We start from the raw sequence: 15,241 nt of genomic DNA, 5'->3' as shown, positions 1-15,241 counted from the left end.
AATAAGCTTAATACAGCCCTGCACACTGCTAGCAACAGAAAGCCATGTTAGCCAGGCCATACGTGATGCCTATGGTTGTTTCATGTATTTTGTTCAGAACGTTATTTCGCAACTTTTGTGCACACTGTACGTGTATATCGTAACCAGAGCATATATAGCGAAAAGCATATTGGTTTTAATCAGCAGGTAGATCTGCAGGGCGATTTCCGCTGGTCTCATGCTTTCTGTTGGGCATTCAGAGGGAAATAAACAGGTGCAGATTCCATCATGGTCCTGTTTCATTCAACAAAACACAGTGAGGCTGTGAAGGAGCCTGGGTTACACCTGCTCCAGCCTAAAAGTAATATAAATATAAACAGAACTAAAGAAATATAATTTGAAATTAATAAAGTTCAAATTCAGGTTGTCCAACCACGCACCAAAAGAATACATTTACGGACAGATCGTGGTCAACTGTGTGATCTGCTCTGTGCATCTGTATGTTTAGAAATAATGAAATAGTTTTTGGAAGCGTAAAGAGAGTTACGCTGCCAGAAACCCCTGTAGTTCATCATTATCGATGGTGTGTGAGCTCAGGAATCAATCCGCAATGAGGAGTCAATTACCAGTGGGGGATCTTTTTCCAGAGGCACTTAATTTATCGCTTCAAATACTGTATCTCATTCAGCGCATTTTGATCAAGGTTATCAGAATATGAATGAGCTGCTGCTTCAGTGCGTCCTGTCAGCGCGCTCACCAGAGGTGCAGCCACACCTTGTGCACATCAACACACATGCACGCGTAAATGAACCGCCCTTCAACCTCTTTGTATTCCTTTTTTAAGTGCAATTTTCCCGATGGGTGCACACAGACATCCAACTTGTTACCCCTATGATTTAAGGGTGGATAATATGACCATGTTATTTTTATCGTGACAAATTCCGTCACAATTTTGTTGCTGCTGTATCCAAATCTAATATCTCTGTTACAGGAGAAAAACATTCTTATGGCCCTATCATCAGGAGCTCACAAGTTCGAGCCCACAGTCATCTGTGGCTATAGAGTAACTGGCCTTGTTCACTCTGGGTGGGTAGGACGTTCTTCCTCTTCGCCATCACTGACTATGTTCACATTACCAGGTTGAAGTGGCACAAATCCGAAATCCTAATGTGACTCAGATCTGATGTTTTCAGAGCTGTGTGGATACAAATCTGATCTTTTCAAATCCAACCTGAGCCACTTTCATATGTGGTTCTAGATCGGATTTGTATCCGATTCGTGGCCATGCAACCTTAATGTGACGCTCAGATCGGAATTCATGTACTTTTTTCCACTGCGCGTGACCATCATTCAGTGTTACCATGGCAACAGCGCTGAACAGAAGTTAAAGCCTGTAAACGGTGGAAAAGCAGCTCATCTCACCTTTTTCTCCTTCGTCTCGCTCTAATAATGAAGCTGAGAGCTGATCAGAGTTAATTATCTTCTCAGCGAAGCTCGTTCTGCTCGTTAGTTTGTGCTGATGATGAACGTGATTCGTTCACGTGACGTTACTGAGTAGGATGAGCTCATGAGGGTCATTTCAGGACGCCGGTTCGTCACATTAATGACAGGTTTGAATCACTGACCTAAACGAGTGTGAACCATCGTGTCAGAGAGATCGGATCTGAGCAAAAGATCAGATTTGAGCAACGAGGCTTGTAATGTAAACGTAGCCTTAGGGTAATGCTAGTGATGTCTGTTAGCTGACGTAACACAATCAGCATTCTCCTCTAAGCACGTTGAGCTGCACAATGATGTTGAGTTCAAGTGTCTCCAAGGAAACCATGGCACAAATATTAGGAAAATATTAAAAAAAAATAATAATAATAAAAATAAGTTGGCATAATGAGATTTTGTTTTAAGCAAATTTGGACCATTTTTTTAATCTACTTGTCATGAATTGTTCACAAAATTTAAAGGCCAGATGGTGTTTATCAAATGGTATAAAAAATAAAAATGTAAATTTACAAGGTTTTAATAATACGCTATTCTATCCTACTTCAGTCGAGTATATTGTGGGTATCATCTGTACTTGTAGAACACTGAACAACATTATAAAGAAGAAGTTAGGCTCTTTTTTTCAACAATTATTTGATTTTTATTAATACTGTATCTTCTTAAAGTTGCACCATGTAAGATTTGGGGATTTGGAGACCTCTCTGGTGAAGATGTGTAAATGCACGCCACATAAAGAAGAACGTTTTGTTATGTCTGATGACTGAACGCGGTGAGAGAGTATTCAAAGGGAACATGACTTCTGAGGATGGACGTGAATGATCTACTATTGTCATCGTATCTTCATCACTATGATGCTGATTTTGCGTTTGAGAGCTAAACATCGAGCTGGACCTTCTTTTTTAGGCCTTCTTTGTGTGTGCGACGTTAAGATGTAAAGACAGATGACGTAGTCTGACAAACTTCCACGAAATCCAACCTTCATCTAAGTATGGCTAGTTGAGATTACAAATGACCTCTGACCTTTTGACCTGACAGTATGTCTTTCTCGATGGGGGTCAGCAGCAGTAACAGCGAATGGGAGGAACACTGTATAGGGCAATGAATGAGGTTCCATATATGTGCTGCGTTGCTATAGGCCATCATAATCCATCAGCTAAGGGAAGCCTCGGGGCAGGCAGGCTGCCATGGCTCTGATCTATGACGAATGCGTGGAGCTCCCTGGAGATGGAATTGTGCACGAGAGCTCTCCACCTATCAATGCGTGCCACCCCTCCCCCCAAAACAATCCCCTACAGCTACTGCGGAGAGCATGACACATGCAGTCATCTGTCATCGCCACGGCACCTCTATAGGAGGAGAAGTGGAGCCGTGTAGCTCTGCACGCTGCAAGGCTGATGAGAGAATTGGTACATGAGCTCTAAACAAGAACATGTTCAATATGATTATTTTTTTGGCTGAGCCACGTATGAGCTTTACTAGTGTATATAAATAAAAATACATATAGCTGCATGTAAACGTTTGGGCACCCTGATGCCAAACCAGGGTGCTTTTGTTGATTTTCTAACACATGCGCTACAGAGAACACACTTCTGCACATTTTAATACACAATTACTGTTTGCTGAATTTAAAGCCACACTATGTAAGACGGGGGGAGTTTTGAGACCCCTACAGTGGAACTGAGTAATTGTACACAATGCTAAGAAGAACATTTTGTATGGTTGGTTAAGCTTCATATTTTCATGAGCAGATGAATCTGATGAGGGGAAGAATCGAAAGAGTTCAGAACTCAGTCAAAACCTGCTGAAGGACTTGATTTCAGAGGATGTGAGTGAATTATCTACTGTTGTTCTCACATCTTCATCAGTATAATGTTGATTTGTATTTAGACATCGAGCTGGACCTTCCTTTTGACTTGTGACTTTCAGGCTTTTCAGGGTGACTCACAGCAGCACACACCATTTCCTTTATTCTCTTGACTCAGTAATGCTAATTCTTTCAATTTTAATAAAAACTTGCATAGTATTGCTTAAAATATTTGAAAATAAAACATAAAATGTGGACTGTACAATGTAGGAACTCGAGTGCTCTCTTAACTGTTCGAAATGCCAGAATCAGAAGAGTAAAATTTCAATTCGGGTACTTATTCCGTTTCATCGCGGATAGACAGAGATACAAACTAACAATTCAATAAAACTCTGTTTTTATGTTTTAACAGGACTGTAAAATGTTAATTTTGTTCGTTTTTGTTTGTATGTCTATTAAACTCTATTAAACTCCGAAAAAAGAGGCAGCCTCTGTTACTCATCCAACAGGAAAACTGCCAATTTCCCTCAGCGTTTTTACATAATAACCCTCTGCATGCTGCAAAATTTTTGCGCTACTGATATTTTTGTCTCTTACCACCAGTGCTATCACCTAAAAGAGTGGGCCTTCAGCTTCAGCCCTATGTTAATTTTGGATTTTGGCTAAATTCCTTTTTTTTGTTTGTTTTGTTTTGAATATCAAAATTAGTCAAAATGCACATCCCTATTACAAAAGTTCTGGTACATTTAATATGTTATGTTTAACCTTTTTCTAATCTGATATATTCAGCAAATAAATAGAAGTTGTGCTGTAAAATTCACAGACAATTGCCGTTTTTAAATTTATACAGTAGAGCACTGGTTTTCAACCTGTGGGCTGCAGCCCTCTGGTACTGCAAGGGGCTGTGGCTGTTTTTTTACCCCCCAACTGCTTGCTGGGTATGTATGTATGTATGTATGTATTTAGTTAGTTAGTTAGTTACAATTTGTAGACATGTAACCAAATATCATTTTAAAAATATATATATTTTTTAAATAGTTTTTGGCAAAAATATAACATCTTTTGACCTCATTTATTGTTCTTAAACGCTAGCTATGTTTACATTTTCAAGTCAAGTACTTTGGGAGCTAAGTAAAACGTTTATTTTTATTTTCATTCTTATGAAATTGATCCATCACGGATTAATGTTTACAAACAGGACCTCTGAAAAAGAAAGATCCCGAGGCTGGACCACCTACAAGTGAAACAGCCACCATATCTCAGACTGAGAAAACCAAGTAAAAACCAAACAAAAAAACAGAAAGAAAAGAAAAATACAGCAGTGAACACCGAGCCTTATTACACTGTGACAAAAAGAAACAACCGGGCACGTCTTTAAGTGACAAAGATTTTCTTTGCTCCTCACAAAACGGGCAGTTGATGACGGTGAGTCGGTTTCTTTCCCGTTTGAAAAGAAAAAGGAAAACAGAGTTTTACAATCGCATTCAGGAGCTGGAACTTCAAGAGAGCTTTCGGATACAGCTCGGATGTTTTTGGAGATGCTAACAGCCTCCGTGATAAAGCACAAACGAATCCTGTCACTGGCGAAAGTTCACAAATATCAATAGCGCAAATAAATAATGTTTCATTTTCACTATTCAAGAAAAAGCATTCGGTGTGCAGGACATTATCAGTGATTAATTTACTGTCGTCTTTTATCATGTCTGAGAACAGAAAACAAAAAATACCGCTCTGTGCTGTATGAGTCCCTTAAAAAAAAAAAAAGAAGCCGAACATAATAATACGCCATCATAATATGCATCTAGACCTTCTGCATCTAGAGTCAGACCTGCTTTCACCACTTTCATTTCTTCAGCATGTCATCCAGCACTTCATAGCTGCCAATCAACATCAGCATCTCATTAGATGAGTTAGAAAATGTTCACTTATTTTTTTGTGTTTATTCTGCTTTAAAATCAAGCAAAGTCAACAGGCTGGGCTGGTGACTGTATTATAATTGCACTTTAAATGATCTGGTTGGTAAAATCCTTCAGGCTGCGGAAGCTTTTGTGGTCGCTTCTCTGGGCTGTGAGTTAGAAATGGTTGGGAACCTCTGCTGTAGAGGATGTGTTAACTAATCTTCACCTCGAAAGTCAACATGACATGTAATTTAATTATCCAAACTTTTGCATATGACTGTTTATTAAAGTATACTGATGGGCTGCAATGTATGGACAAAACACTGGGCCTCAATCACCAACCGTTCTTAAGAAATTTCTTCTTAAAATCCACCTCTGCAGTTTTCAAAGATTCTAATATTCACTGATGTTCTCTTATGTGGAATTTGTTGTAGTCTGTTGTTTGGAGTCTACACACACTCAAGAGCATAAGAGGCATGATGAACCATTAATGCGACATTGTTAAAGATTCGTGTGTATTATTTTAACCAAATTATTTGTATTTGCTGTATCATTTGAAGGTGATCATGATTTATACAAACAACTACAGAATAAAGATCAAATTCTGTGATAGGTTAGAGGTTCATTTGCATATTGCTGCCTCTGCAAGATCAGTATTGCAATGGCCAACACTGCAATCATGCATTAACAGACAATATATTGTGCCGCCCTTATACAGTGCAGATTGTTGGTACTCATTAGTACAGTGTTGTTTTGTCTATGCACTTTGAACTGAAACAGTAAGGTTAAAGCTGAGCTTATTATTTATATATATATATATAAAAATATATACACCGATCAGGCATAACATTCTGACTATATAGGTGCACTTTGTAGTTCTACAGTTACAGACTGTAGTCCATCTGTTTCTCTGCATACTTTTTTAGCCCCCTTTTACCCTGTTCTTCAGTGGTCAGGACCCCCATGTTCCCTCACAGAGCAGGTACTGTTTGGGTGGTGGATCATTCTCAGCACTGCAGCAGCACTGACATGGTGGTGGAGTGTGTGTGTGTGTGTGTGTGTGTGTGTGTGTGTGTGTTTGTGTGTTGTGCTGGTACGAGTGGATCAGACACAGCAGCGCTACAGGAGTTTTTAAACACCTCAGTGTCACTACAGTCTGTAACTGTAGAACTACAAAGTGCACCTATATAGTAAGTGGAGCTGATAAAATGGACAATGAGCGTAGAAACAAGGAGGTGCTCAAAATGATATGCCTGATTTGTGTGTGTATATATATACGCACACATGTAGATGCATCATTAGTTCATGCAGTCTATAATGACTTTTGGTCCCAAGACAGCTGTGATTCCAACCAACATAGATGTAAATGCTGTCAAATTAGAGCAAAGACCTCATGGTTTATGTTTCATTAGAAGTCCAATGTGCTGCATAGCCAAAACACTGTCTACATAAGTACAGATTGCACTATACAAATTTGCAGGATTACAGTGCATTTAGCACACGCTAAATTTATAGCTAAGTTCATTTTCAGCCACCAGGTCTTCCACAATGTCTAGAGCTAGTATTATGGGAAATGGGCTGACAACAGTAAATCTGAAGTCTTTGTGCTTATTTGAATAACTGGTACAAGAACAGAAGCCTGTGAGTCACAGCAAATGTCCCCACGATAATAGTAACAATCAGAGACAGCACTGACCCGATACCAGGTATCAGCAGACATTTCTGGATCAGTTATGTGAGAAAAAGAAAGCCTGAAATAGCCCATGTGCACATTGTGTGATGTGATGATATAAGCTATGTATTTCTTCTTGTGTGGTAGAAGAGCGTATCAATAGTTTGAGCATAGCCTTCTTTTAGATGGTCATCTTAAGTGAAGCTCAATAATAGCTCATTTACAAGCTTAGTAGTTTGGTATTGGTCGATATTCAGGGTTTCACTATCAGTACTGGTATTTGAATAGAAAAAGTGGAATCAAATCAAATCACGTTTATTGTCGCATCACGTTTACACAGGTGCGAAGGTGCATGAAAATCTTTGGTGTGTAGCCCCCCTGTAGTACTTGAATTAACAAAAAATAAAAATGTAAGAAAAGAAACAAATTCCATATGTGCATTATGTGAGCCTGAGGTAGATAAATAGATGAGATGCAGGTACACAGGGGATAGAATATAGATATATAGGTATTCCAGATTACAAGATTTGGCTAGAAGATGCACAAGATGTCAATCTATATGTGCAGGTATAGTAGGCTAGACAGAAGCCACCTTTACTAACAATAGTATGGAGTTGTGTGTGTGTATATATGTACATTTATTAAAGGGACACTCTGGCCAAAATTATAAATGAAACCATCTCTACATCTGTTGTAATGATTAATCACTTTGTCTCTAGAGTGAGATTTTCTGGTTTAAAGACTAGGAAAACACTCTTCTGATGATATATTCTCTAATATGATATATTCTCTAAAGGAGAAACATCTGAAAAACTAGAACTGCTTTGGGGTGATTTCTTTTGGTGCAGACTTTTTTTCTTTCATTTTTTAACATTAACTGTAGAGCACAGAGGGAAAGCAGATAGCTAAGTTAGCTTGATAATTAACTTCAGTAACCGTCTTCATATCATCAATACAATGAGAGAATGGATTACTCAAATAACAGAAATATCATCAAATGAACAGGAAGGCAAACTAAGATACAGTTAGCAAGGTTGCAACCTGACTGTCTAGATGCCACTTCAGTTTGGCTTCTTTTTTCCTGGCTAAAAGGGGAAAGCTTGTCTCTGCTGTACATATTATGTTAAACAAAGATTGAATTCCTGTTTTATTTACAATTTTGTTTGACAACCAAGGTAGCCAGCAGATCATTAGGCAGGCTGGCAGTCAGGACTGGTTGACGCCACAGGAAATCCCAATGGTTCCCAATGATGAATTAACAACATGAAAACAATATAAAATTGTGAATTCTGTCAAATCAATGAAACTGAGTTGTTATGCTACAGAATGCTGCATAACATAAGGAATAACATGTGAAACTCTAGTTTAGGCTGTAGTGCCCATTAAACCCTAAGCCAAAAAGTCTTATAAAGCAGTTTCACAGTGTGATGAAGTAACATTTGCACTCTGATTTAGTACAAATTTAGCTTTTTAGTTCTGCCAGTTATTGAACAGAAATATTCAGTATAAAAGATGAAAGCAATGTGCCAAAGAATAACACAGTGCCTTGATTCGATTTGCAGGATGGTTATATTTAAATCCTTTGATTGGCTGCCAAAAATATAAACAGGGTAAAAAAATAATAATAAATAAAAGGTCACTGACCCTGGATCTGCATCTGCTGTGATCTGGTACGCTGACTCTACAGTGGACACCGCAGATGTTAGTGTATTTCTTAAACAGTACATATTGTGTCAGTGGTGACATGCTCCATCTTACAGGGTTAAAAGCTTTTAGGTTTTTCCAGTACAATGACTCCACATGGAGCCTTTGTGCACCCATCATTTACATACAGCACTGTGAAAAGTCAGAGACCACCCTTCGTTTATTGTAATTCCAATCAAAATGGCCATTATGAGCAAGTTATTCATTTTTCCGGAGATATTTCTGAGGCGATTAGATATAATATAATCCACTTGCATCACGAAGGATAAAGCCAATGTAAACAAGTGGAAAACAGGAGTTTTTAAAACTTGAGGTATAGAGAAAAAGGGGCTTCTAAAAACTGCACCAGACCTGGCAGACCACCAAAACAGTCCCTATCAGATAAACAGCACTTAAAGCGTTTATCTCTGAGAGAGAGGAGAAAATCAAGCTGCTTCAGATCTGAAAACATCCACAGGTGTTTCTGTCCATCCTTCCACTTTGAGAAGACGACTTGGCGCAGTGGGTCTGAAAGGATGTGTAGCTGTCAAGAAGATGTTCAGAACAAAGGTGTTCGCAGAACAATGGACCGTCCACCCCAGAATGCAGACATCAACATCATTGAATGTGTCTGGGATTACTTGGATCATAAGAAGCAGAAAATGCAAAAAACTTCCGAGACTGAACTTTGGAGGTGTGGAAAAATATCCCTGTAGATTTCTTTGAAAAACTAAAAGTGAGGCTCACAAAAAAATGAAAGCTGTAATGAAAACAAAGGTGATTTTTTTTATTTATTTTTCCTGATGCTGAAAAATTAATCATTTTTTGGACTAGAAATTAATTCAATGAAGGGTGGTCTCTGACTTTTAAACAGTACTGTACTTGTATGTTTTAATACCAGAAGCTTGGCCAACTTGATTAATAATTAGAATGTACTTAGGTTACCTGATGTAGGTACCATCAGTGCAAAGCTGTGCACCCCCAACAACTAGGTTTGAAGCCATTCACTCAGAAATCCAGCCACTTCCAGCACACATTTAACACAAGTCTCAGCTGCCATACCTCCACTCCAGCCTCATAGTCAGATCCATCCAGCAGTGCGACTTTAACAGGCACTGTCTTTGGTCTTTTGGAGGATTTCTGTGGGGATCTGGACACCCTGCTGGGCGTCTTCTCAGAAGAGTCGTCTGTGTCTCGGTGCTCGTCTGACATCTTTGAGTCATGATCCTAGAAACAAACGAAAGCGTTTCAAGAGCACTGGGTATGTCCTCGTTGTTGTAACAAAATCTCTTATGTCTGGAATAAAAAAATCCATTCACTTTGATGTTTCTTTCCAAGTTGTTTTGGACCATTTTCATTGGTCCTTTTTCAATTAAATCATGCTTTTAAACGGTGCAATAATTAGGCTAAAAAATACAGAAAAAACAGTTCTGAGGTTTTGATGGGACAACAATATGAAAAGCGAACTCTTTGAAGGATTTAATGAGAGAGGATCTCAATATTATCACACTGTGCCTCATTAACTGAATGATGGTGTTAGTATCAAGAACATCAGTAACATCAAGACGTGCAGAAAAACGTGCTATTTACATAATGTGTCATACTTCATGAAATTTTGCATGAAAGATGCAGCATGTCGTGTTGCATTGGATTGCACTATGTTGCATTCAGGTCTAAAAAGCCCAACCTGATTGGCTCTTCTGCTGTCTCCCTCCATGGCATACTTCACATCTGAAGCTGACCCCTTCTCCGACATTCTGATCGCTCACAATCCTGGGCAGAAAGAAAACGAATGTTGAGGTTAATTGTCACACATACAACACTACCACCAAATTTCCTGCCCTCTCAGCAGGATCAATACAATCCCCTTTAGTGCAAGACTGTCAATAACGTCCACGCTGCATGCTGGAAAGAGGAAAAAAAGGACCCGTAAGGCAGCCTCACCCTCACCTTCACCGAAAAGCAGCGGTGTGCACACACAGAATGGCAGCATGTGCTGTAAGACACTCAGCTCCGTCCTCACAAAAGAAACCTCTGCACATGCTGGCACATACAGAGTATGTATGGGTGAGGTTGTTGTTCTGTCATTTCTATTTGAAATCCTTGAAATCTTTGCCATATCATTTGCAATGACGTCAACGCTCATACCTTTGTGTTCTGACATGCTCAAGAAAAATACTCTCCAGTGGAGATTAAACCTGCTAATGTTCAAGGATGTTGTATGTTGTAGAGCAGGGGTGTCAGATTCAACCACTAAAGGGGCCGTATTAAAAAATCTCAACAAATCTGTGGGCCAGGAAAAATTTCATTTTTAATTAATGTTGTGCTGTAACCCAAACTGGCCATTGTTTATTCAAAATACGCAAAAAATGTTATGCCTGACACTGATCAGGCATAACATTATGACCACCTCCTTGTTTCTACGCTCATTGTCCATTTTATCAGCTCCACTTACTATATAGGTGCACTTTGTAGTTGTATAGTTACAGACTGTAGTCCATCTGTTTCTCTGCATACTTTGTTAGTCCCCTTTTACCCTGTTCTTCAGTGGTCAGGACCCCCATGGACCCTCACAGAGCAGGTACTATTTGGGTGGTGGATCATTCTCAGCAACTGCAGTAACACAGAAACTACATTTATCGAGAGACGTCATGGGTCTTATGAAAACGCCTTAAGTTCTAACTTCTGACTATAACATTCTGACTATAACATGTTTAGAGAGCAGTGATGAGTAATATTTGTTTATTTGAGCTTGAGCTGTTTCTGTCGTCAGCTGGGGGGGCTACTAAAATCAACAGCTAAGAAACCAAATCGGTCATCAGTAAATTTGCCCATTTTAGGCTTGTACTTTAATAGCTGCACACAATGAGCAAAAATTGCTAATTGCAATTATTTATATGGCTATTAATCATCAGTTTTACTTCACGATTGTGACAGACCTTAGCATCACACATAAAAACTGCTGTCATGAAGAATACAAACAGTAGAAATTAGGATGTTTAGGCCTTTAAGTTTATTCCAGAAGTGATGCTGAATGCCAGCCAATCAGAATGTGTCTGTAATGATTTTGTTTCACACAGCAGTCCTGAGTGCCAAATGTCACCTGAGTATTTTGTACATGCTTGTATGAGCCTGCAACTCACAGTGACTGGCCAAAAATAGTCTCAAAGCTTAAAACGGCACATCATGCTTGTCACATGTTGCTGCCATAAAGGGTTATATTGATTAGCTGTTTGCAACTGACTGGCTGTTGTGGTGATCAGTGCAGCCCTACAAAAACCACAACAAAGGCCCAATCCCATTTCTTATTTTTACCTCTACCCCTTGTTTTCGAGTGTCACCCTAACCCCTTGGAACTGAGTTACAAGGAGTAGTGGTTGAAATCTTGCCCTACAAAATGGGACAACCATCACTGCTTCATTAACAGCTACCAGCGCTGCTCTGTAGGCGACCCTGCCAGTCTGCAGTGACAGCAGAGGAGGGTAAAGTTCAGCTCCTCACTGCTGGGCTTTAGTTACATTTAGGGAATCATATGCCTTCAAAGAGGGGGGCAATTATTTATTATCACCCACCCCTAATTCTTCAGTGATATGAAGCTGAAGTCAGATATTCACCAGCTTCTTGTTCAAAGAAAAGGACCATAATACATTGAAACGACATTAAACTAAGATAATATAACGGTTAGTGTAATTTTTTAATGGAGAAAATTCTCACATTTGTGTGTTTCTTTGGTCTCTTGTTGTCCGTCTTGCCAGTTTTTCTTTTTTTCTCATATCACTCTGTTTGGAGTCTCTGAAAAACCTCTGTTTGGAGGGTCCTGTAGCCCCAACACTTCACCCTCCCCCTCTATCTCAACAAGAATCAGGACACCCTACCCCTAGACGTGAACGTGCAAAACAGAGGGCTAAGGGTTAAGTCTTGGGGCGAGGGGTGAAATGGGATTGGGCCAAAGTTTGTGTAATCAGGAGATTGTGAGTTTGTCTCCTGACAAAGAAACAAACAAAACGGTTAGTATTTATAGGTGCATCATCAGCCACGTTTTCCCTGATACCAATAAACTCAATATTGTCAATATTGGACGATGTATCGGTCAGGCTTTACCCCCCCACACACATATTCAAACTTCCCTCTCAGTCCAGTCTTAATAAAACGCACAACCTTGTGCTCTCGCTGACATTTAAGTCACTCCACAGATTAAAACTCATCTCCACGACCAAGCAAGCTGCATTTTCCTTATGTGCAAACGGACGCACTGGCTGCTTTAATTAAGGCGGGCAGTCACTGAGAGCCCTCATCCGTCTACTGAAGAACGCACAGCACAATGGCACACTGTGAAGAGGGAATGGTTCACAGAAAGCTAACCCAGTGGCACTGAGCCTGAGCAATGTTGCGAGGCACGTTCTTCCAATCTCTCCCTCTCTCTTCCTCGCTCTCCCTCTGATGCTATTAGAAGTGATGCCATAAATTACATTAGCTCAGAGCCCTCTGGTGCGGCAGATGCCTGCATCAATGAGAGTGCAAGACAACTGCCTTCTGTTCTATGGAACAGGACAGGAAGAGAAAGAGAGGCAGAAGGAGAGAGTATATAAACATACCAAGTTCCAAGTAACTTTTGCCTGTACTTTTACATTTTTCATCATGCATTTATTATCTTTTATCACACATAGACAAAAACAAGCATTTACACACTTACTAGCATTGTCTTTGCTGGAGGGACGTTAAATCACATCTCTGCCAGCCATTCGGTCTTGTTTTCCACCAACATATGGTCTCCAATCATAAAAGCAAACGATTCCCATCCCATTCCAAGGACAACAAAATATGATGACCCACTAATGATTTAATAGCAATGAATTTACAAGCTGAGATGAGCAACACGCCATATGACTAATATCAATGCATTAAAATGTAATTTACATGGAATGGAGCTGCACAAAAGAAAAAAACCTTGTTAATAAAAATAAAGAACCCAGGTTTTCTGTGTGCTGATAACTTTATGCTAAAAGAATGTCTAAAAGGCCGCATTTACACCCCTGGTCTAATTATGTGTTTTGTTGAGTGAACACATCCTCTACAGGGAACAAACGTAAATCTGACATTTTTCTGTAAATTCTAGTACACAATCTCTATTTATTTGCTAAGTTTAACCTCTTATTCTCCAGGGTATATTTTGGTTTTTCCATCTGAATTTACATGACCAAATCGTAAGGCAAATTATTCAGTAACTGTATGAAATAAATGTACATTTTTATTTTATTTATTTATTTATTTATTTTTTGTAAAAGCTCCCCTCAAATTAACAGAAAATGTGTGTTATGATCATACACATGTTGCTATATGCTTACAATTTACTGCTGAAAGCCAAAAATCTTAAGACGCTCTTTGTATTATTTTATAAAAATAATTTTTACAGAGCAGATCACTGAAGAGACGCCATCTGTTTATAGTTTATAGCCCAGATTTGTGGAAAAATGGGTCGACTTTGAGTAGAAAAAAAATTGTGAGTTCAGCTTCTTTTATTATAAGGGTTTAAAATTACATCACCCATCTATTTGGCTGGAAAGAAGACAGTTACAGCTCTCATATGACACCCACCTTTAGAATGTAGCTAATGAAATATGAAAGTTATGAAGAATATGATGAAGTGCTTTTTGGAACCAAGGAGTTGAAGAGGTTAACAAAAAATAAATAAAATAAAATGTGATATTAATAAAACGTAACATTTAAATGTGTCATTACTTTTGCACAGACTACATTTTATGTGTTATTTTGTTTTCCAGTATGTTAAATCCAACTAATAAATAGTAATTTTGCATTAAAATGTGTTCCCTGTAGAGGATATATTAACTTATTTTCACTTAGAGAATCAACAAAACATGTCATTTGACCAGGGGCGCCCAAACGGATGGCATGTCTTGGGTGATCTGATTACAAGTGCTCAGCCCTTGAGGTGTGAATGGGGTCCAATGTGTCTTGGAAACACATTGTGATCCAGTCATTCAGACCACCTTCGGAGGTTGTCAGGGACACAAACGACCACATAAAATTTGTAGTGCGAACACTAAACCGTTCCAATGCCTCCCCAACATCAATGAAGGACCGTCTTAAGCAACTGCATCATCACAGCAAAGACTCAAACAGACGCGTAGCTTCTTTCTTCATTTCCTCTACTGTTTTTATTACATTAGCAATACAGGCAATTTAAACTTTTGTAACAGACTATATATTTACACAAACAAGGACATGAAAAATGACTGACACTGTAAATGTGCACAGAAACCTTCCACCAACCACAAAGTCTGATCATGTGGTCATATGAGACTTGTGGCACGGGTACTCAAGTATTCAGTTAGCAGTCTGAGGTGCCAGCATATGAATATTAACCTCTTATTCTCCAGGGCATATTTTGGTTTGTCCGTCTGAATTAACATGACCGAATCATAAGGCAAATTATTCAGTAACTGCATGTAATAAATGCAAATTTTTATATTATTTATTTATTTTATTTTTTGTAAAAGCTCCCCTCAAATTATACTTTTTATTTTTTATATTATGTTTCTAGTACAAGTGCTTTAACATGAGCATGTTACCAAGAACACATTATTAAAGACGTGTCTGAGGTAGAAGTAGTGCGACAGTGTATGCAGTAGTTTAGCTTATCAACTCAACTGAAGAGGCAGCCTCTGTTACTTATCCAATACGAAAAAC

At 38.9% G+C, this 15,241-nt stretch overlaps 1 protein-coding gene across 1 annotated transcript in view; it reads right to left on the bottom strand.

Annotated features, from left to right (window-relative positions):
* Window positions 1-15,241, bottom strand: part of si:dkey-178k16.1 (band 4.1-like protein 1) — an 88,344-nt gene that overhangs the window by 41,926 nt on the left and 31,177 nt on the right. Inside the window, exons 2-3 of the mRNA XM_036591997.1 lie at window positions 10,221-10,306; window positions 9,596-9,760 (exon numbers count right to left, since the gene is read on the bottom strand). Coding sequence (XP_036447890.1) covers window positions 9,596-9,760; window positions 10,221-10,289 — 234 coding nt within the window. The 5' untranslated portion in view covers window positions 10,290-10,306. The remainder of the gene's footprint in view (window positions 1-9,595; window positions 9,761-10,220; window positions 10,307-15,241) is intronic.

This window comes from Colossoma macropomum, unplaced genomic scaffold, assembly GCF_904425465.1.
Source record: "Colossoma macropomum unplaced genomic scaffold, Colossoma_macropomum, whole genome shotgun sequence".
Taxonomy (NCBI): Eukaryota; Metazoa; Chordata; class Actinopteri; order Characiformes; family Serrasalmidae; genus Colossoma; species Colossoma macropomum.
This window is presented reverse-complemented; position numbering and strand designations above follow the sequence as displayed.